A 22,628-nucleotide genomic window follows, 5' to 3' on the forward strand; every position below is an offset into this window, starting at 1 on the left:
TCTCTGCTGCACACCACTGTATGTGTGTCCTACAACTAAATGCCATTTGAGAGAACATGGTAATGAGGCCAGGCTCCTTTTAATTATCCTCCTATAAATGTCATTTATAGTTCCGTGAGTTGAATGGATTGTATACTTTCTTTATGGATCCAGCTTGGCTTTGTTTAAGCCAGTCTCTCTGGGTGCCGCTTAAAAAGAACATTTGCGGTTTTTATGTACTGCAATGTGCATAGATGTTCACATGTAAAAACCTTTGCTCTGCCTTCATTTAGCATCATCTGACAAGCTTTAGTTACAGAAAGAAACAGAAAATCAACCACAGTTACTGCTCTGGTATAAATTGTAACACACACTGCCCTCATCCCTTTCTCGTTATTTCTGCCAAGTTACACATGACACAGCATTTCCTAATTCTGCACCCACCCACCATCTGCCTGTGTGTATGTGATTATGCACCTCTGTCCCTGCGTGAGACCGGGGCGGCGGCCTCAAGCCACCACACAGTTGGCTGAACCTATTCTGAGGCAGGTAACTAGAGTCCACAGGACTCAATAAATCAAATCCGACTAAAATCCGCTGGCACCAAACTTATCTGTTGCTGAGGTGGTAAATTACAGTGTGGCTTTGTCATGATCTCTCTTCACCTCACAAAGCCTTTGCCATGTGTCATTTTAAAATGATCCTTCAGCAGTCAGGTGCTTAATCAATTAGTCGGTTGCTGGAAAACAATTGAAAAATGTCTTTTCCAGTTTCTCATATGTGAAAATTGGCTTTTTCATAGTTAGTTTTTTCTGAGATTTACATCATTGCAATCTATGAATTGAGTTGATTTTGTCACAACAAGCAACTTTTTTTTATTTCTGTTTAATTATACTTCAAAATGCTTATTTCCAGCCATGCTTCAGCCTTCTGGATCTTATTACTTGACTCAAAATTTTTCCATCAATAGAAATGTATTACATATTTGAAAAATTGCGCAGGCTTGACTTTGCGAAAAGCTAAAAGGAGTCAAAGTCAGATCTTCCCCCATCAATCTGCTTTCAGGCTGTCACACAATTGTATGGGTTATTTAAGTGGGGACCAAATTTAGCCAGTGTAATGTGGTTAAGGATTCCTCTACTGTTCCCTGGCAGTGAACTAGATACCCGGTCAGTTGGCTCACATTTTCCCCCGTTTCAGATCAATTTACAGACCCAGCCATGAATCAACCATTTTGCACCTTTCCTTAGCTTGACACATCCCCACATACACGTTTTGATTATACAGATCACTTGCCTCACCCTATAGTCCAACCCTATCAGCTGTAAATACAGCTAGCTGAAAAAAGGCAGAATATCAACAAAAATCCGATCTTGAGATGTGATTCAGTCGCAGCGCTCTTCACAGAAACAGGTTGTACTTTTGCAGGACAGCTCAGTGATGCTGGCAAAGCAGAATTGCATATAAAGAAGGCAGAGCTGGCACGTCTTACAAGCAGCTTCCAAGCGCATAGCACACACTCAATTCATTTCCCTATGAAATATGAATATAGTTGTTACTGCATGAAACAGATCAAAACATAAATCAACTTTACCGATTCAGGGATGACCGACATCACAAAAGTAGGTTCTGTTATAGTCAGTGGAAGTTCATGAAAAATGAAACATCCAAGTGTCTTAATTGTCTTAAAGCACAAAAGCTAATCTGGTAATGGCACGATGGCATGAGATGATGACACAGTTTCATCATAAGGATAATCCATCCAGAAACAATAAAGAAGAAATGGGAAAACTGCTACGAAGAGAAAAGAAAATCCGGGACTGCACTGTGTGTTTGCCCGCATTACACATATACTGGGAGGAAAAAAAAAAAAAAAGGTTGCAGCAAAACTATCAGCACCTCAGCACCCCTCCTACTATAGTGTGTTCAACCTGACTGCTGTGTTGTCAGTTACTCTGCAACTCACCAGCTGTGACAGTGTATCACCACAGTATCAAAATACAGTTGACTGCAACATGACCGAAGACATCGTGTACTGTGATACAACACAATATCTGTTTAACTATAAAGTATCACAAAGCACGAGCTGCTTTATATTTCATACATTTAAAGATATTGTCATGTATCATGCGTATTATTATTTACCTCAAACATAGGGATTGTGAAACCTTAGACTATTGTAAGTCCTTTAGTTCCTCAGTTCAATAAATTTGCTTTCAAAATGTTATGGCAATGTATTCATTAAAATTTAATTAATATTAAAACACAGCATCACAGAAAGAAACCATAATTAGGTCCCAGTAGATGTCGTGCAAGGCAATTATTGATGACTTTCCTCTTCTGGAAAGAACACAATTCAAAATACAACAAATGGTTAAGTAGCTCATTAAAATCTATGTTTGAGAGTTAAAAGTAGCCATTAAATGCAGCGTATTTGGACTTTACCATAATTTGTAGCACATAGATTGTTTTTAGTGTTCAAATTACTACCACAAATGTTTCAATAGCTCTAGCGTGAAGTTATTGAATAATGGTTGTTGGTCAATAAACCCACTGCCAGGTAGGACTTAATATGTATTGACAGGCAAAATGCTTTATATTAATGTTTGCTGATTTGTTATATGTACATTTTAAGCCAAAGTGCGGTAAGAGACAGATGCTGCCTGGGGCTTTAGAAAGGGTAGTGCCACCCCTCGGGGCTGGTACCCTGCCACAAGCTCAACCTGAGCCCTTGTGCTGGAGTCGGGATCTGGCGGTGCGCCTGGCGGCCGTGATGAGCCAGATGTGGCACTGGGAGCTGTGGGGATTCTCTACTCCAGTTTAAAAACGTTATCCCCTTAGTCCGCTTTTGCATTTTTTATTAAACAAAATGAACCTAAATCAGCAGTGGACTGGATGGTATCTAAAACTGGAAACATAAATGATAAGGATCTCTCCAATATTAGCGTACATGCTAGGGTGACAGTAGAAGCTAGTGGTGGTGGTGGAGGCTGTAATCGGGATAATTAGCTCCGTATCTGAGAGGGCATGAAATAATAAGTGAAACACAAGTGGGGTAGAGTTGAAGTTGAGTAATGTGAATGAATAAGGCAGGGGGTAAAAATGCCCTTGAAAAATCCCAAAAAGTCCTGTGAAATTAAAGATGAAAGGGCAAAAAATGCCCTCGATGACTTTTCTCATTAATTCACTGAATTGCTAAATACCCAGCCATTAAAAATGACCCTCAGGGGGTCGCTTTTGGCCAGCAGTCAGAAACTATGACTAGAGATTTTTTTTTTTTCTCTAGTGGTGAGAAATATTGCCTGAAAAGAGAGCTGCAAGGTGCTAAAATACGACACAAAGGAGAAATGCTTTTCCACCATCCCCACTGAGTTCAACCCAGTGATCCATCATTTCTATTGGCGCATATACAAAGTGCTTCATAGATCAGGGCGCAGGTGAAAACGTGCTGATTGTCACTTAGGATGTCCTCAAATATTTCTGTGTAAACAGTGCTGCAGCCTCCATTTCACCAATAATTACGTGTAAAGAAACAAAGGGAGGAATTATTGAACCAAGCACACTGAAAATCATACACAAAGATAGAAACGGTAAAATGAACGCTAAAGGCTGTATCAGAGCCTGTATAACATCAATGTAACGCCCCTATTGGTGATCCTAAAATACAAATAAACCATTCCATCAAATAACTATGCATCTGATTTATCTGTCCTAAGTTTTCCAACTAATTAGACAGCCAGATGGTCTCATCTACTGCTCCTTTAATAAGGAGTGTGAGGTGCTTAAATAATATGCACCAGTTCCTTTGTTGATATTCATTCAGCTGTTTTTGGTTGACCATAACAACCATCAGACACTTCCCAGTCTGTGAGAGATTCCTTGGTTTATCGCACATGCTCATCCCAAAAGGAACTCTCAGTATTTATAGAGAAAATTGAGACAAACAAGGCGACAATCTCAACACACATTAATCTGCCTCCGGCTTCCGGTCATTAAGGTTCAGTGAAAGGAGGTATCGACAGAAGAGAAACAGTCTGACCGGGCTCAGTTCTGACAGTCCAGCCTGCACTTTGCTACACAGATGGAGGGAAGAAATGGCATCAAAGTGGACAGAGACAGGGAGGGAGGTGCAGAAGGGGGCAGCTGAGTGAATGACGGGGATACAGTCTGGAGGATGACTTATTGTAGAAATTAACAGTACAGTACAGAGTCCATCCCAAGTCTGATGTGCTTGGAGCCCATTATGATGGCTGGAGACTGCATTTGTCCCTCCATTAACGCTCTAATCCTGCATCTTAAACCTAACATCTTATGACAGCTTGGAGCTTTTCCACTCGGTGCCTTTTCCCTTCTCTCACGTTGGTGGATGTGTGGAGTCACCGGGTGAGGGGGGAAAAAAAAAAAAAACTATTTGCAGGGGCCAGAGGAAGTCAGGGCCAAAGTTTGATAACCATGGAGGCAAACAAAGAGAAATGAGCTGGAGACGGACTAACTGAGACTGCGGGGCTGTTTTGTCCAATCATTATGACACATCTTTATATACTGCGCCGCCTCCCTGCGTGTTCACTGTACATTTCCATTAACCTCGCGGCACTGTCGATGTGTGTTTTTTAACCCGGTTCATACCGCCTCATCCTCCCACTGCATAAAGCTCTACAAACTATATTGAAACATAAGCTACTGCCCCATCTGAATTTCATATTCACACGGTGTGCATGCCAGGATAATAACTCCAAACTATTGCAATCCATATTGCGCTCACCTTCAGCATACATTTTCTGATTTGTGTGTGATTGTGTGTGTGGATCTTAAATCCAAACAGTATTTGGCAAAGCTTGAATAATGCTTCGCTCGAGGATGAAAAATGTTTTTGTTTGTCAAATGCCACATTATGCAGCAAGGATAATATGAAACAGTTTTAAACATACACAAGCGGAAACACATACCATAAACACTACTCAACTCTGATGGCTGTGTGAATGTTCACCGATCCATCGCGTGGCGGCAGGAAGTTGGGACACGCTTCAGAATTGCACTGTGTGAACTACAAAAACTCCTGGCTAGATTGTGCTCATACATAGAAATGTCCAATGCATTTTCATACAGTCTTTCTGTGCAGAGTTTGCATGTTCTCCCCGTGCCTGCGTGGGTTTCCTCCCACCGTCCAAAGACTTTATGTTTGGGTCAGTTAGTGACTCTAAATTGTCTGTAGGACTGAGTGTCAGTGCTTGTTGGTCTCTGTATGTCTCTGTGTGTGTTGGCCCTGGGGACCTGTCCAGGGTGTACCCCGCCCTCGCCCAGTGTGAGCTGGGAATGACTCCAACACCCCCTGTGACCCGGAAACGGAGAAGCGGTGCACAGCGATACTATAGATGTATCAGTGAATCATATAATACGTGCACTCAGGATGACCCTTGCCAACACAAGTTGTTTCAACATGTGTAAGAAGCAGCAACAATAACAACAGGTGAAAAAGACAGAGAAGGAGCTCTAGGCTAAGGATATTCAGGTTGTGGTCGAGGCTGGTTCATGACTTTTATGGTCATGAACCAGCTACATGTTGACTGAGCTCCCTTTCATACGTAACGTCAGAACTCGGAGCTGTGGTACCTGCTGAAATGCTTCAGGTGTAATATGGAGGAGTGCAATCTTTAGATGAGGTGGTGTAATGAAATCGTTAACCAGAGAAGGAGAACACTAGAGCTTGGTTAAACAGTCTGAGTCACGCAGCGCAGTGACTCGAGGGAGGGTAATAATGTATCACTCTCGGTTATGTCCACTGGGGTTTAACCTCGTGGATGTTCGCACAAAATCCACTGCAGCCATCTAGAACACCCACAGCAGCATCGCATTAATTTACCCTTGAATATGAACTGTTAGTCTCTAGATAAAATACTTAACTACATTAGATCCATATACATTTGCAATTAAAGCATTTATTTTTGAAAAAAAATGGAGGCAATTCCTTTTGATTTTTAATTTCAAATTCATTTCGCCCATCAATGAGCTGAAACTGACGTTGGCAGTTGCCATCCGCTGATAAGCCTTTTGACCAGTGCTGACTGACAGCACCTAATAGGTTTTCGTGCACTATTTTATCTGTGTTAACCTTTCAAGGTTGTTCTGATGCTGCTGGAGAAAAGCAGAATCAACATACACACCATAACCTGCTCTCAGGTTCTGTCTTGCTCGTTCTCTGCTATAACGTCATTTCCAGTTTCTATTTTTCTTTCAGCTCACTGATGTAAATAGACACAAATATATACACACCTCCTCCCACTGATGTATGTATCTGATGAGTCGGGACAGTCTTAACAGACGCAGGAGACTGAGGATCTTGGTGAAGCGGACGATTCGCAGGGCGCGAGCTGTTTTATATACCTCTGAGTCAAAGCCTTTCTCCACTATTAAAAAGATATAATCCACTGGAATGGAGGAGAGGAAGTCCACGACGAACCAGCTCTTCAGGTAATTCATCTTGATGACCTTTGGGTCGAGGATGATCTCGGAGCTCTCCTCGTTGACAATCCCCGTCCTGAAGTTCATGACCAGGTCCACCAGGAAGATGGTGTCTGAGGCCACGTTGAAGACCAGCCAGGTGGTGGTAGTCTGCTCTGAGAAGAAGGTTATTCCCACAGGAATGATGATTAGATTCCCCATCATCATGATGAGCATTATCAAGTCCCAGTAGAACCTGCGGAACAACACACACCGATCAGTAATGCGAGTGAGAAAACTTGTTGTGGACAGTTCATTTCAAAGTAACATTTTTAATAAGGAGGGAAGAATGTGGCAGAAACCAAACTCAAAACAATTCAGATTCCAACACCTCGGCAAAAGCAAGTTTGAAATGATATGTCAAAATGCAATATAACCACGGCTGCTACACTGACAGAGAATATTGTGAGTTTAGAGCCATCCACTAAAAAGCAAATGAATGTCAAAGGCCATTAAAGTTATTACAGTTGAGTAGGATTTATTGTTTTGGACATTATTTTTGGATTATGACCGCCTACATAATTGTTTGTGTATTTTGGTCTCAACCTAACTAGCTCTTCGGTAAAACAACAACAAAGCCATTGTGGTTATTACAGCCTGGCAGCGCTCCATGTACCTAAGCACATGGAGTGTATTACATTACATGTTGCCTAAACAAACAACAATACTCATGATCTACTCGAGGGAAACTGATGCCCAGCTCTGCTTGTGTTGCTAGCAAAACTCTCATTAGGCTCTAAGTTCACTCTGACTCAAAAACATCAACCTCCTGCTGAATGAATGCAGGGCCCTGGTTACATGACCATACCTGTCTGTTTTAAACCCCCTGCCCTCTGTTCTGTGATGGACAGAAGCAGAAATGACTCATCGCCACCACGCTCTTTTCACCTAGTGTCCTGGGCCGGGCAACCATGAATGAAAATAGAAGCTTTCAGGAATCCTATCTGATGCTATAAACTCTCCACTGACGCCATCCCTGCTGATGCCTGCCTGCCTCTGCCGGGGCTTGTTGCCCATCCATTGCCGTCGTTGAAGATGGAAATGGACTGGCTGGCTGGCTGGCAGGCTGCCTGTCTGCCTGGCATACCGGCCGCCCAGTAATGGATCTGTTTGAATAAATTAAGCAGGAGCCTTGGCTTTATAAATATCCACGGATCATGTGTCCGATAATTGTCTTCATTTCAACTAAACAGTGGTCTTCTAGTTGGTGCATAATATCTACCACAGGTATTTTTACACCAGCAAGCATTGAACGAGGGCCTGTAGAGTGGACTCTTCATAAGCAGGGCCCTGACTTAACACCTTGGGTTGGGACTTAGGAGGGGACAACGTTGCACTTTGGGGTTTTTCATTCTCTGCATGATAGCAACAAACTTAAATAACAATCACAACAATTAGGAGGACTAAAGTGGAAGGATTTGTGATCTCTTTCGATAACACAGAGATCAGAACCGAGCTTTTTCTTCAATGTTTAAAATAAAATTATGTAATATTTGATATTTACAATAGCACAAGATATTACTTTGTTACAATGCTAGCTATCAAATCATGGAAACAGAGGCTGTTTTCTAATATTAATATAATCAAAAACCTTGTGTTGAAACTGAGAGCCCACATCTCTGAAGATATTTCAGTTTCTCTCTTGACCTTTGTAGGTGGTATTTATGCTGCACATGACCTCTAAGACACCCACTTATCTAATGAATAAAACATAATATTTCTCATCCTGAATTAGAAATTGTGAGGGAGTAACATACTCTGCATTAGGACGTCACTGTGAACAGATTTAAAGATTCCATGAAACACTTAACGACATTAAGAGCAGTTGTGTTGTTTAAATGCTCGGTGACTGTCTTCAGTGTAATGCAAATGTAAGCGTGACACTGTAGCAGCTCTGACACAGTATCTAGCTCCTGCCACATCATTGTATTAGACTCTTGCTCCAGTGCTCCAGTTGTATCGATGCAAACCAACTCCAGCTAAACCAGTAAGCGAGAGCAGTGCGCCCAAGTGTAAGTGCAGCTCCAACACCAGCACTCGATTCAGTCTCCTGTTTGCCGCCTGCTTCAGCATCCATCAGCTCCTGCAGTGCACGTACACTTCACTGTTTTCATCCGGTGCTGCAGCATAACACTCACATCTGCATGCAACACCTACTAGTGTACTTTGTACTTTTTATATCCCAGACAAAAACACAACTTCCCGACAACAAGCCCAGTGTAAAGGTGCTCACGTGACCTTTTCTTCACCCCTTTGAACTCATGCAGTGAAGGAGCTGGTCATCCTTTAGAGCCCATAAAAGACAAACCAAGTATACTTATATCTACACTGAAGCTGCCAGCTCATATTCTTCCTATAGGTTTCTCTTTATCATAATCAATGACCACAGACGGGAGACAGAGACAACAGAGGGAACTCCAAACAATCGTACTCGTCACCAAACAAATCAATCTGCATTGTAACGGGTATGCTCCGCAACGTCACATATCAGTGGGATAAATGTTAACTCCTGACAAGGTAAAATTTGGATATGATTGATGAAATCAATAAGACACATTTGTAGAAGTTGACAAATCTCTCAGTAGCAATATCCCACATTATTCCCTGTTAATCCTGTAGGCAGCGCATTCAGTTCCAATGAATACGATTCTCTAAAGCAGCTCCTATCTGTCTTTAAACCTTGAAGCAAAGAAGGGTTTGGAAATGAGTGAGTAAATTAGTAGTGTTGCTTCATAATGACAGAAAAAGAATTGTACATTCTAGGGAACAGTGATAAATTTAGCTCTGATAGGTTTTTGACTTTGTGGTGGTTTAAAGGAAACCTGTTGGTCTTTCCAGAAACCTTCTTTAAGGCGGACTCTGAAATAAAACATCACTGAGTCATTTAGAGTGCCACAATGGCCGCTCCTTAGGAGAACCAGAGGTGTATGGGGCCTTGCACGAGGCCTCTCTTAAAACCCATGAATAATGAATATTACTAACCTGTCATTAATCTTTAAGTAGCCACTGTGTACAAAGAATATGCTGGATATTGAGTTTCAAACACTCCCACAAAGCAATATCAAGCTTGTGTGAATAGTGGTGTCATTCATGGTCTGTACTTACGTAAGACATTGCAAAAGACCTTATTGTGGTTTTTGTTTTCTCCTGTCGGTCATATAATGGTCTGCCAAATGAATGCAAGACAATAGATGTTTTAATATAACTTTGAAAAAGTGTTAGCGTCCTGTAGAAAAATGAAAATATACGAGATGCTAAGCCAGCTCCCAGGGTGCAGAAGCAGATTTGTTTTTTTAAGGCACAGTACAAGGAGACCTGCCAAGCGAATTTGTACGTTTGCACCTCCATCATTTATGCACCAGCACAATAGATCCCTTGAAGCACTGGGATGTCGGCTCACAATCTACCACTTAGAAACCAGGATGCTATCTCACTGGCATAGAAGGTTTGCATCTTTGCTCTGGATACAGAACAAGGATCTGCTCTGGGAAAACATTATGAGCAAAGAACCTCACGGCGCCTTCACCTACCTGAGTTGGTTATTATCTAACAGCAGAAATTCCATAAGTCTCCATGAGAAGAAATTAGCCTCACTCTTTTCACGTGTACTACAGAGCCCTTTCATGGAGCCTTTTTACTGCACTTTCCGCTAAATTTCATCTTTCTGACAAAAAAAAAATTCCAGACAAAGCCTGTTACACACAAATCTAAGAGCAAAGAGTAAATGATCCAAATGGGCATTCACACTGATAAAGCAACAAATAAAAAAATAAAAAAAACCTTCCTGATGGAAGTAATTAATTACAGCAAAAAGGAATGACTGTGGAAAAAGGTACACATATCACCAGTTGTTCAGGTTGTACCCTTTGGCCATCTTTTAGAGGAGGTCATCTCCTTACATAATTGTTTTCAGAGACTGCTAAGCTCATTGACTGTTGTGCTGTGCCACTGATCCTTGCCCACCATCATTGTACATCTGCACACATGGGCATGTGCATATGTCTGTGCCTCTGTGTGGGTGAGTTCAGGATATCCTAGTTAGCTTTATTCTTAGACGCCAGGCTCAGAGCCACAATGTGCATCGTGCTGTCTACTTTTTCTGAGAGTGCGAGGCCAGGCAAAGTTACAGTCACAAGGCTCAGTGAAACTGTCACTCTTAGTGCACCAGTTCAGCAGGTTGGTATTTCAGTTTGCCGGCTCTGACTGTGCAGCAGCAGCAGCAGCAGTAGAAGGAGGATGTAAAAATCCAGAGAGGAGCCGGAGAGCTCAGCACCGCGGACAGCTCCGTCAGCAGCTCAGGCAGTCCCTGCCGGCCTGAGCCAGGAGACAGAACAGAGCCAAGTACAGAGCCCGGTACAGAACCAGGTACAGAGCCCGGTACAGAGCCCGGTACAGAACAGAGCCAGGAGACAGAACAGAGCCAAGTACAGAGCCTGGTACAGAGCCCGGTACAGAACCAGGTACAGAACCAGGTACAGAGCCACGTACAGAACCAGGTACAGAGCCACGTACAGAGCCCGGTACAGAACCAGGTACAGAGCCACGTACAGAGCCTGGTACAGAACAGAGCCAGGAGACAGAACAGAGCCAAGTACAGAGCCTGGTACAGAACCAGGTACAGAACCAGGTACAGAACAGAGCCCAGTACAGAACCAGGTACAGAACCAGGTACAGAGCCACGTACAGAACAAGGTACAGAGCCACGTACAGAGCCTGGTACAGAACAGAGCCAAGTACAGAGCCTGGTACAGAGCCTGGTACAGAACCAGGTACAGAACCAGGTACAGAACCAGGTACAGAGCCACGTACAGAACCAGGTACAGAACCGAGCCCGGTACAGAACCAGGTACAGAACCAGGTACAGAGCCAGGTACAGAACCAGGTACAGAACAGAGCCCAGTACAGAGCCAGGTACAGAACCAGGTACAGAATAGAGCCCAGTACAGAACCAGGTACAGAACCAGGTACAGAACCAGGTACAGAACCAGGTACAGAGCCTGGTACAGAACCAGGTGCAGAGCCAGGTACAGATGAGATGCTTAATTGGTGAAGTGGTGAACCGTAAACAGCAGCATGTGGAGAACCGGTGCTGAGTGAATCTGGTCTCATTTGCAGAGTTTTAGTGGGCTCAGGTGGGATTCTTCTCTTGTGATGTGCGAATATGCAAATATTTTCCCCTTTCCTGCCTCTTTCCACAAGACAATGCACTACAAAGCCTGTCCAGCTAGAAGACCGACATGCCAATGAAGAGAGAGAAACACAATAATGGCTAAAATAAAAAATAAAATAAATCGTGAGAGTGTGGCATTTAGGGGATGACAGCGCAGGGAAGTGTGGCGTGATCCTTCTGCAGCTCCTTTCAGACAAACACATTCCAGCACATTTCCTCAACAGGGCAGCTGCAAAGACCCCTCAGCCACAGACATCAGTGAGTCCAGGACCAGATCCCAAGATCAGTTTTACCTGATTAATTCAAAACACCGGCCATTTCCCCTTTCACCGTTTTCCCGCACTATATTTTACCGCATTCTTCACTGTATGCGCACACACACACACACAGACACACACACACAGACACACACACACACACACACACACACAGGCCCCTCCGTCTCCACGCCGCCTACAATGAAATGTTTACAAGCTGTGGTGGTGCAATGGCAATTGTCACGTTGTGTCCAGGTGCCGTCGCCTATACACCAGCACGAATATTGTCGCAATGGGGACCTGTGTCACTGTGTTTGATGCCGTGCTGCACACAAACCGGAGACGCTGCAAATTGTGTGCGCGTTTTTAAAATCATGACATTCACCATCCTTTTTCCAAGGACGTTTCACCGGTGCACCTTTAGGAGCCTTAAAACGCGCCGGTTTTCTCTTATAATAAAAATGCCGCAATGAAACACATACACACACACACTCGCACGCGCGTGCACGCACACACACACACACACACACACACACGCGCGCGCTCATTGAGCATATTTTGACAGAGCAGCTTTCAGCCAGCGGAAGCCTGATTGCCTAAATACAGAGATAGATTAGCACTTTGGGGCAGGCTGTGCGTGTGGGAGTGTATATAGCTTGCAGACCTTTTGGTGACGGGAGGGGTGGTTATAAAAAAAAAAAAAAAAAAAGGGAGGGGGGGTGCAGGTGTCTTTTTTTTTTTTAAAGCCCTTACCTAAAATCGCTATATGGATGAATGATCCAGTATCCGGCCGTTTGAACCCTCTCTTGCTCTTTCTCCACGGCTTTCTGACTGCCGAACATACGTAAGGAGAACTTATTGACTCCGGGCTGCATCATGGCCCCAAATTGCCTCTGCATAAAACCATACTGCCTGGACGCCCCCTCCAGATCGTCAAACCCGACCATGGCCTCCTCCCGCTCCCCCTTGAAGCCCACTGAGTTGCCGTGGTCCTTCATATTCTGGCTCCCCGTGTTATTTTTCTGTATCGAGTCTTGCCTCTGAAAAACATTATTCCCATCCGCCTTCTCCTCCTTGTTGCTGGAGAACGAATTAGATTTGTCTTCCATGGTGGGTTGCTTTGTTTGTTTGTTTGTTTGTTTTGTTTTGGCTTTTTTTTTTTTTTTTTTTTTTTTTTTTTTTAGTTTTCCCCGTCTTTTTCTCCAAACGACCAAGCGATCCGGCTTCTGCTCTGGAGGGCTGCGCGCAGAACTCGAGAGAGGACTCGCCGCCGTGAGCTCTCCTGTTTCTTCGGATGTCCTTCAAACTGTTCAGCTCCTCTGCCTCCAAACGCGAGTGCTGCAAACTGAGACAGAGAGCCCGACAGCCCGCTGGATCAGCTTTCTTGGGTTACCGCCATCTACCGACGGCCGCGGCTGCTGCCGTCCAAAAAAGCCTCTGCCTAGGCACTGCGGTCTAACTGGCACATGCTCCTGCACCTTATTTACATAATGTGGTTCATGATAGCCCCCCCCCCCCCCCCCACCCAACAACAACCCCCTCCACCCCCCCCCCCCTCCCAGCCTCCTCTCTCCCCTCCATCAGCTCCACACATGGCAGGAGGGAGCCAAAATCGTGGGAGCGGAGCGGATTTGATGATGAAGTTAATGAAGACATGTTGATTTTGTTCTTTTTTATTTATTTATTTGTTTTTTTTTTTGTTTTAATGAACCGGCTGACACAGCCTGTGTGCTTCCTGCAGGGTCAGCTGGCAGCAGGTTTGATTCCTACCAGTCTCTGGTAACAGGAGGCAACAGATTGTAATGCCAGTGTGATCTGGTCATTGGAGAGAACCGGATGGACATCTTGTGGATATCACGCTTTTTCAACTTGTTGCAGATATTGATCCAACGTTTAGGATTTGAATGTGCAAACTCCACTTGTTTGCATTAGCTCTGTTACAAGCAACCCCCCCTTCCTCCTGAAAAGCAAAATAAAAGCTGCTTTGCATATTTTAAAACCAGAGTTGGTTGGCTATGTCTGCAGATTATTCCATAAACTGGGACGACCAGGGACTCAAATACAGCGCCTAAGATGTTTGAGCAGATATTTCTAATTAAATTATGAGGTTTAGCTATTTTAAGAAATCAAGTTTTATATGATTTGCTTTTGAAAAAAGACAGAAAGAGGGAAAACCCAGATCCAGACCTAACAAGATTAAAGATGCTATACAAGCAGGCAACCTTTGGAATTGGAATAAGAAAAGGTATGAGGAGACGGAGAAGGACATTTATTATGTATAAGGAGACAGCAGAGGGCTGGTGAAAAACAAACTGTTGAGTGATGACTTGGTGATGTGAGCAATGTGAGTAATATCAGTGAGACTTTCCAAGTCTTTGCAGGGAGGGTAGTATATTATCACTAATAAAACGATGTCTGTCCTCATTTTGTTATGTCTGTTTGATGAGGATTTGCTGCAGGATGTGAATTGGAATCAGTAAAATTTTAACAATCTCTGCAGGCATTTCATCAGGAAAGAGGCACGTAAACAAGTGGAATGACTCTGATTACAATCCTAAATACTTTGGAGGGGAATAGAAAAATAAATGAACGCATTAGCATGCAGCAGAAGCAGTCTTGACCATTTGATCAGCTTTGACATCACAAAGATTGATCAAATGATGACTCAATCAAAGACATGAACCGATAATGAAAATGGTCAGTAGTTGCAGCTCTTGAGATCTCGCAGTCGTGTTTGTCTCCAGAAATAACCCAGATTGTGTTTGATCTGTGATGGTACCACCACCACCACACAAACCCCCAGCTCCCTGGGCACGTATGTACACTCTGACAACAATTCAATTTAGATGCTATTATTAATTCATTTAGTAACCTTTTGAATCGGCTGAAGTCAACCCAAGCTGACACTGGCGAAGGCAGGGCCACTCTGAACAGTCCAAAGCCCCCGAGGGGATCTTGTGAGGGTCCTGGGGGTCTTCTACAAAAGGGTAAATCATTTATATGTGGTCTAATTTGTGTCAGTTGGGGGGCTTTTAAGGTGAAAACAACAATTAGATTAAAGGACCTGCTACTTACAATTGTAATAATAATTCAGTTTTAGAAAAGATATTTTTCTGGACTGTACTATTACTGGATGAAGGTTTTAATGCAGCGCTTTAATTTTCAATTGAAATGTTTTTGGCTTTTCTAACTTTTTCTGCCTTTTTAAAAAAAAAAAAAAAAAACAACCTAATCATACAGACACTTCCTAGAACTGCGCTAATGGTTGAGTTAGAGAGCGCCTGTCTGCCACACTTTGCTCATTGTCCCAATACATGCCCATGCTGAACTCTTTTCATGGCCACGTAAAACTGCAGCTGCCTGTGTACATAACAAGAGAGAACATTAGCTCAGATATTTAGCATGTTTGGTAGTGGATTATTATGTAATGATCCAAATGTTACCGTAATTGAAACAGACATCGCTTGATTTTTTATTTATTTATTTATTTATTTTTGTGCATTTTCCCTCTCAGCTGGGTTTGTGTTTGGTTGGATTAGTTGGCATGCCAACTGTTTCCCCCACACAACGCTTGTGTAACTTCAGTTACACAGTTAATGGGGCAGGGAGGGGTACTGAGAGAGAAGGGGGGGCTGTTGCATAAGATTTATGGCTTAAAGTAATACTGATATTGAACAAAGTGCAAATCCCGGACGGACCATTCACATGTCAGGAAATAAATAACAAGAAGACGAGAGACATTTAAGGGATAGGACGACAGAGAAGGAAATGGATTCACATCAAGTAAAGATTTATTTTGGTTTGGCAAACTCTCATCACTAAACCCAAGTGTTGTGTTGAATTTGACACTGACAGCAACATGAGTATGAAGTGTGATATTTTAGGTTAACTTGTCAAAAATTGGAAATTACAGAATATGATGACAGTGTGAGAGAAGTGAGATTTTCTAATCTTAAACATTTTGTAAATTTTGATTACACAGTTGAATATATTATGTGTTGCATCATTTTAAGCTGATTCCAGTCAGACTTAATCCTGCCTTATAGTATTATATAGAATATCCAGAAAACGTTGCGCCAAATATCCTGTTCCTGCATGCTAAAATGTGTTCCTGGTTCCTCTGACGAACTCGCTGCTGATAGTGTGACTCTTACATTACATTCAGCCATCTCTGCTTACAGTCGATACCTCATCTGGATGTGAAACATTGCGTAGCCCCTCACTGCCAGCCATTGCCTCTGCCACAAATAGCAACAGCCAGCTACAGGATGGCAGCATTGTGTTACAATGCCCCCCTTGGCCCCTTTTCATTTTCTGCAAGTCATTCAATGTATATCCAGTTTATACATCAGAGAGCCGTTGTTTCTGGTCACAATATTTTGAGGCAGCATGTCGGATAAATATTAAGCTCACAGCAAAATGTAAAATGGCATTTGTTTTTATTTTCATCATCAGCTCTGTCAAAGTATCACCAATACCATTTATAGAAAGAAATATGGAAGTAAACATGTCGTGTCTTGTAAATAACCCATTTTACTGAAGCTCAATAACCAACGCAAATTAAAAATACAAATCTTCCTCTTCCAGAGCCAGGCATGTCTACTAATTCACTTGTCCTCTTTGGACTCTTGTCCCATGACTGACTACTTTAATTAAACCATGATTGGGGCTCGGAAGATGGTAGTGTCGTAAGGGAATTTCAGGCTTTGGTCCGTCTCCAGCTGAGGCTATCAGGGTGTCATGGAACTTGGGGATGAGGCTGAGGCGTTGGATGGAGACCAGCTGAGGCCGAAGTTGACTTAATCAGCAAACTGAGTGGTATAAACAAATGAGGGCATTACGAAGCTGGTTATCAAAGTCATGAGGTATGCGTTTGTAAACACAACACACACCCAATTAATAGAATGTGCAGACACGCAATCCCACTGTTGTGTTTTGTCAAGGCGTTACTGAGGTAGCACTTCGTAGATGTGGACACTCTGAAAACAACATTATGCCTCTAACTCTAACTGTGACTGCTGGCATTAGAAACAAAAATGAAATATTTACTTACAAATTGGAATGTAGACCAAAAATGGGCAGGACTTAATAGTTCAATCAAATAAGTAAAGCAGTTACATGTTAGTGAGGTTAATGTAACAGTTGGCATATCATAATTAGATTCTCCAAACTAAGCTTTGTTTAACCTCCACAGATTATCAGCCACTAGGCTCCAGCTGCACGCAACCTTTAAGCTCATATCCATGAATTTTGCTGCTTATCAATGCCACAGAAGAAGGAGATTTTGTGTCTCTCAAAGCTAATGAGATTTTCTAACACAGTCCTGTCAGAGGAGAATGGCTCTGGGCTGGTCGGTGCATTAAGGGCTGCAACTGTCATTCTCATTACTGATTCATCTGCTAATTATTTTCTTAGTTAATTGATCAGCTGGACAGCTTCTTAAATGTCTGACACCCAATAAAAAGTAAATGTGGGACACCCAGAACCAGCTGAATTTGTTTAGAAAGTTCCTCAAATAACAAATCTGTGACATTAATTCCAAGTAAAGTCGCTGTTGATAAATGAAGCGATCAGTCGGTGAATGTACGACTCTATCCATGACTTCTGACTTGCATTTGAAAACTCTTGTTGAATTGTTACTTTGTACATATGCAGGCTGTGATCATAGACTTATGCTGAATGGGAGGAGGTGGGAGAGTCCTCCGTTTGTAGCTCGGAAATGCGAATTCAGATGGGCTGTGATATTCTGAAGTTGCACAATATCAACTCATTTCCTCTGTTGGCTTCCTCCTCTGTGTGTGGAGAAAATGTATGTGCAGCAGGTCCAAGTATCCTGCAGCACAGAGTCACAGTTAGTTGTTTATACTGCAGCGGGCAGCCTGCCCAACCTGGATGCAGCTCAGCCCAATTAGACATCAGATACTGGCACAGCACCTGAACCTGATGAGTTTTTATATATGTAAATTAGTTTATAGATTTTTTTGTTGTATCCATTTGCACAAGCAAATGAAAGTCTTCTTTCTATTTACAGCACAATATGAACACCTTCACAGATCATCAACCACCCTCCCCCACCTCCTTTGGGTCTGTGCCCCCAAGTTCTCTGGCAGAGAGGCAAACACTGCAACCAATTCTTCCAGTACATGTGGGCTTTCCAATAAACCGTTTGTGTGCGTTATTACTTTTATAATAGATTTCCTCTCCATGCATGTCAAATTTGCTGAGTTTTAAAACGCTTCAGACTTCAGCGGCATTGGAACAGGTAATGTGTTTATGCACATTATTTTCATCAAGACAATGAAACTGATTTGAAGTAGCGTTGCCGCCCAGCTTCTCCTCAACCTTTTTAAGGTGGAGGCAGTTCGATGGACCATATGGTGGGGGTCACTTGCAGTGGCACAGTTACAGGCACCTTTGCCTTGTGAACACATATGCCTAGACAGTGGATCAGGTGTTGATGCACCATTGACAGACTTTCACTGCCTAATTCCAGATTTGTTGCATACACAGTGTCCACTTGCTAAGCGTAGTAATCCCAAAGGATTGGCAAGTATTTTTAGTAATGGATTTACTGACGTCCGTTGATCCCTTGATGGGTGGCGTCTTTCAAAACAGTCATGGAAGAGCGAGCCATCCCGGCCTTGCTGAGCAGTGTTCATCAATGCACGTGTGTGTGTGTGTGTGTGTGTGTGTGTGTGTGTAGACTTAGCCATCCACCTGCAGGTCCAGCCACAAACCAAAAGCTGCAATGCCACCATCTTACCTGAACCCCAACAAGAATCTGTCATGGTGATTATGTGCTGGGCCTTTTCATTGTGTTTTCAAACACCTTGCTGGATGGTCCTTTTTCCCCTCGTTTCTTTTGCCGTCTTCCTATCCTGTCAACCCGCTGACCTGAAATGAAAGAAGCAGAGGAAAAGGCCTTTGGAAACGAATAGAAAACTGTCATCTGACCTACACAAGATAGATGATAGAAGATATTACCAAGACCTCATTGTTCCACTGATCTGATTTTACAATTTTCCAAATAATGTGAAAGTGTTGCCTGCGCTGACACCCCGACTATATTTCTAACCAGATCTGCCTTTTGAGTGGCTCCGCTAATACATCTGTAATTGCTTGTCGCAGTTTCGTGTTGCTGCCTCAGTCAGCAGGGAACAGAGTGTTTTACACCCCTCTGAATCTTTGGAAACACTTTCATCTGGCAATTAGGGAGAGAAAAGAAAGGACTTCTCTGCTCTTTCTATCAAGACCACCCTAACTTTGTACAGTTTAGTGGCAAAAAGGAGTTTCTTTTTGTTTTCTTACTTTCAACAATATTCACTTAAGGTCAGCACTATTGGAGCTGTTGTGGTGCTGCCGCTCTGTCTGCATCATTGCTTCAAATATCTGCTGTTTTGTTGTGATTTAGTCAGCGTGCGTCTTAGATAATGCGTCTCTGATGCAAGCGGCGCATGCAGTGATTTCCCCTCATTAGATGGGGCCGCTGTTTCTGTTTTGGTTTAATTATCTGTAATAGTGCGACTTTTCAGTTTTGTTTTTTTTTTTCCTTGCATAAATAAATATCCGCAGTTCAGTTTTTAACCTTATAATATCAAAGAGGTTGTACATAGATGTGTGCAAAGCCATGAGCATGTTGAAAGCCCGTAGGAAAACAATGGCCACGTCACAGCTGGCCGAGGACGAGCAGAATCTAAATGTTAATTATATCTCCAAAAAGTCAAATCGCCTAAGCGTTGAAAGCCAGAGATTTTAGAGGCTGTTGGGAAAATCCCATAGTAATCCATGGTGATCTGAAGTACTCCAGCCCCCAGACAGCGCAGACCTCAGCCAGCTGCAGACAGACAAGTGTGCGTGCATATGTGTGTGTCCGTCTGCATTTGGGGCAGGGAACAAGAGGAGGGAATTACTTTAAATGATTTCTGAACGTTTTAGGGTAAGAGGATGTGTTTCTGGTCCAAGGCTGGGGAAATGAAGTGAAGGGTTACTCACAAACCTACGCAGCCTGTGACGTCACCTCTTCTCTCATCCATCCTCTGTTCTTATCCCCCTTTCTTCTTGTCCAAACACTGAGCCTCCCTGTCGACACTTCTGCTCAGCCCATATTTTAAAAGTGACACCAACCCTCCCTTATTCCCAAACCTTTTTATCCTCCTGTTACCTCGTAGCTCATCATCCGTCCTCCCTAAACCCGAACCTGTCACTCAGCCCTCTGTATTTTTCCCGATCTGTCATGGGGGTAAAGGCTTCCTGGTGTTTCAGGCTGCAGCCTCAGCAGCATACCAAGGTTAAATCTCCCAAAAGAAAGAGGTTCCCTGCAGCTCTACCCATTACCACAGACGGTGGCCTCACCTTGGAAGACTGACAGTGTTCATGCAGGCTTGATTACACATTTCATGTACTAAAAGGGTAAACAAAGGGGAAGCATACAAAAATACGGGCACCATGATTCATGTCCTTGTGTGATTAGAATTTCCATCAGTTTCAATCAATGCAGTCCACACTTTTGCTTACTGTCATGTCTGAGAAGTGCGCTCCGAAGCTCATTTAAATGCCCCGGAGGTGAAGAAGGTGAAGGTGTCAGGGAGCAGTTTAGGGTCATTTGACACTGAGCAAGTCTTCTTATCCTTGAACCTTCTTGTCTCGAATTCAGCCCCTCGGTCAGCGTTTAATCCCAAGATGCCCCCAACGAGCTCCACCAATCAGATGATTATGTTTAAGGTCTGCAAATCCTCAAGAAGACATCAGGATTTGTAAGCGGCGAGTTTTCTGGTGCACTCCACTTGTGACAGGAAAAGTCCCAAGGTGAAGAATTTAAACTGGGATAGGTTTTTTTTTTTTGAGATTTATTGATAAATATCTGGTTTATTACAGTTAGAGACTTTTGTTCGCTTTTGCTGTAATTGTATTCACCAGTACAGACTTTGCAGTCCTAGAGCGTAATGCTATATTAACATAGCCAAACAATAGCAGTGTACACATCACATTTTGGACTGTTGGGACTGGAAAGGTTAGGTATGCTGAAAACCTCAGCGTTCAGAGAAATCTTTTCTGTCATTTCCACATTTAGTTGCAACAATATCTGCAGTGGAGGGTCACAGTTTGGGCGTTGGCTTTAGGAAACAGTCAGTTACTGTCACTGAATGGACAAAACAATAGTGTATATATATATATATATATATATATATATATATATATTAAAAAAGACTAAATCATCCCTTAAAATGCTAATGTTGCAGATTATATTCTTCTCATTACTTTAATCCAAAGCATGAAAATGAAAAGCGCATGGGTTTGTTGTTTTGTTTTTTTTTTTTTTTAGAAAGCTTAACGGATTTATTCAAAACAAGGCCGAATTCTTCCGAAAATATGTTTCTGCAATTACACGATTCTCTCATAATGTTACTTTTGCTCCAAAGATCAAGTCGTAGGCCTCCCTCGCATCTTACACAGCAATAACTAATAACATTAGCTCCAGTGTGCGAGTCCGTCCTGCTCTTGTGCAGTCGGTCTGATTGGCAGGGCTTCAGAGGAGCATTGTAATTATTAGTTACTCGTGTGCTTTCCCTGCTCTGATGTGTCAAAGTGTCCAATGTGAGAGCGCCCTGTTCACCTTGTGTAACGGTGCCAACTCCTGATGGAAACAGCGGAGACGTGAATAGCCAATAAAGAATCTCCTCAGAAAAGGATTTTTTTTTTTTTTTTTTTAAGGAGCAGCTGATTTCTTTCGCTGCACATTGGACCAGGATCACCAAGGCATCAGCATGCCTTATAACATCTAATTATATATGCATAGACTTGTAATAACAGACTTGACACTTGGCAAACCCAACTTCTTTTTGCATTTCCTTGTGTTGCTGATAAAATCCATCAGTGGTACAGTAAGCAAAATGGCACACGGCCTGATTAGATATTGAAATATGACTTTAAATTTTGTTAGATTTCTGTCCTGAAGAGAGAAGCAGCATATATCAAATACCTTGTTTGCTGCTTGTACGGAGTAAATTTTCATTTTACTTGTGGATTTTTATAGACAGGACTACAAATTATCCAGATGAATTGGTTGTTTAACGTCATACAGTTTCTGTTGCTGACTCACCACATTGGTTTCGATTGCCATGGCAGTCTAAACTGATGTAATATTTATTGCCTTTTCTGACTACCGGGATCTGAACCTGCTGGTCAAAGCTATCGTGTCATGATCCCTTAATGTTTAATTGAACAACGGGGATCAAGTTTTTGTTTTTTTTTTTAATGTGCGGTGTCCGCTTTAACAGCCACCCCAATTAAACATGTCATTTCTCTGTGAGTGATTTATCTCATTTGTTCATAACTTGTTAGAGATGATTAGAAGATGCATTCTATGAAGACAGTTTTCCTTAATGAGGCCCAGCGGAGTTTAGAGGAGAGAAACTGTTTCATCCACAGGCCCAGCAGGAGAACTGATGAACTGACAGGCCTCTGCTCTTCTGTATTATCAGCTAAACCGAACCGTAAATTGCTCGGTCGCCAGTGAAACATGCTCATTTACCCTCGCTGATCTACACGAATATGCAAATCTGCTCTTTTAATAGTGACATATACTGACAGTGGTTTACGTGGCGTCTCTATCTTTTCAATATTCATTAGTGGCAAAAGAGGCCCAGGACAAAGCTTTAAATCCAGGTTTTAGTCCTTTGAGCTCTCCCTTATGAATAATTAAGAAGCCCACAATGGCAAGGTGC

At 42.7% G+C, this 22,628-nt stretch overlaps 1 protein-coding gene across 1 annotated transcript in view; it reads right to left on the reverse strand.

The window, feature by feature from the left end:
• hcn1 (hyperpolarization activated cyclic nucleotide-gated potassium channel 1) overlaps positions 1–13,023 on the reverse strand; it is a 53,891-nt gene extending 40,868 nt beyond the window's left edge. The window contains exons 1-2 of the mRNA XM_029516116.1: positions 12,658–13,023; positions 6,250–6,673 (exon numbers count right to left, since the gene is read on the reverse strand). Of these exons, the coding sequence (XP_029371976.1) occupies positions 6,250–6,673; positions 12,658–13,013 (780 nt within the window). The 5' untranslated portion in view covers positions 13,014–13,023. The remainder of the gene's footprint in view (positions 1–6,249; positions 6,674–12,657) is intronic.
• Positions 13,024–22,628: the final 9,605 nt, after the last annotated feature.

Source organism: Echeneis naucrates, chromosome 12 (assembly GCF_900963305.1).
Source record: "Echeneis naucrates chromosome 12, fEcheNa1.1, whole genome shotgun sequence".
In the NCBI taxonomy this organism is placed as follows: Eukaryota; Metazoa; Chordata; class Actinopteri; order Carangiformes; family Echeneidae; genus Echeneis; species Echeneis naucrates.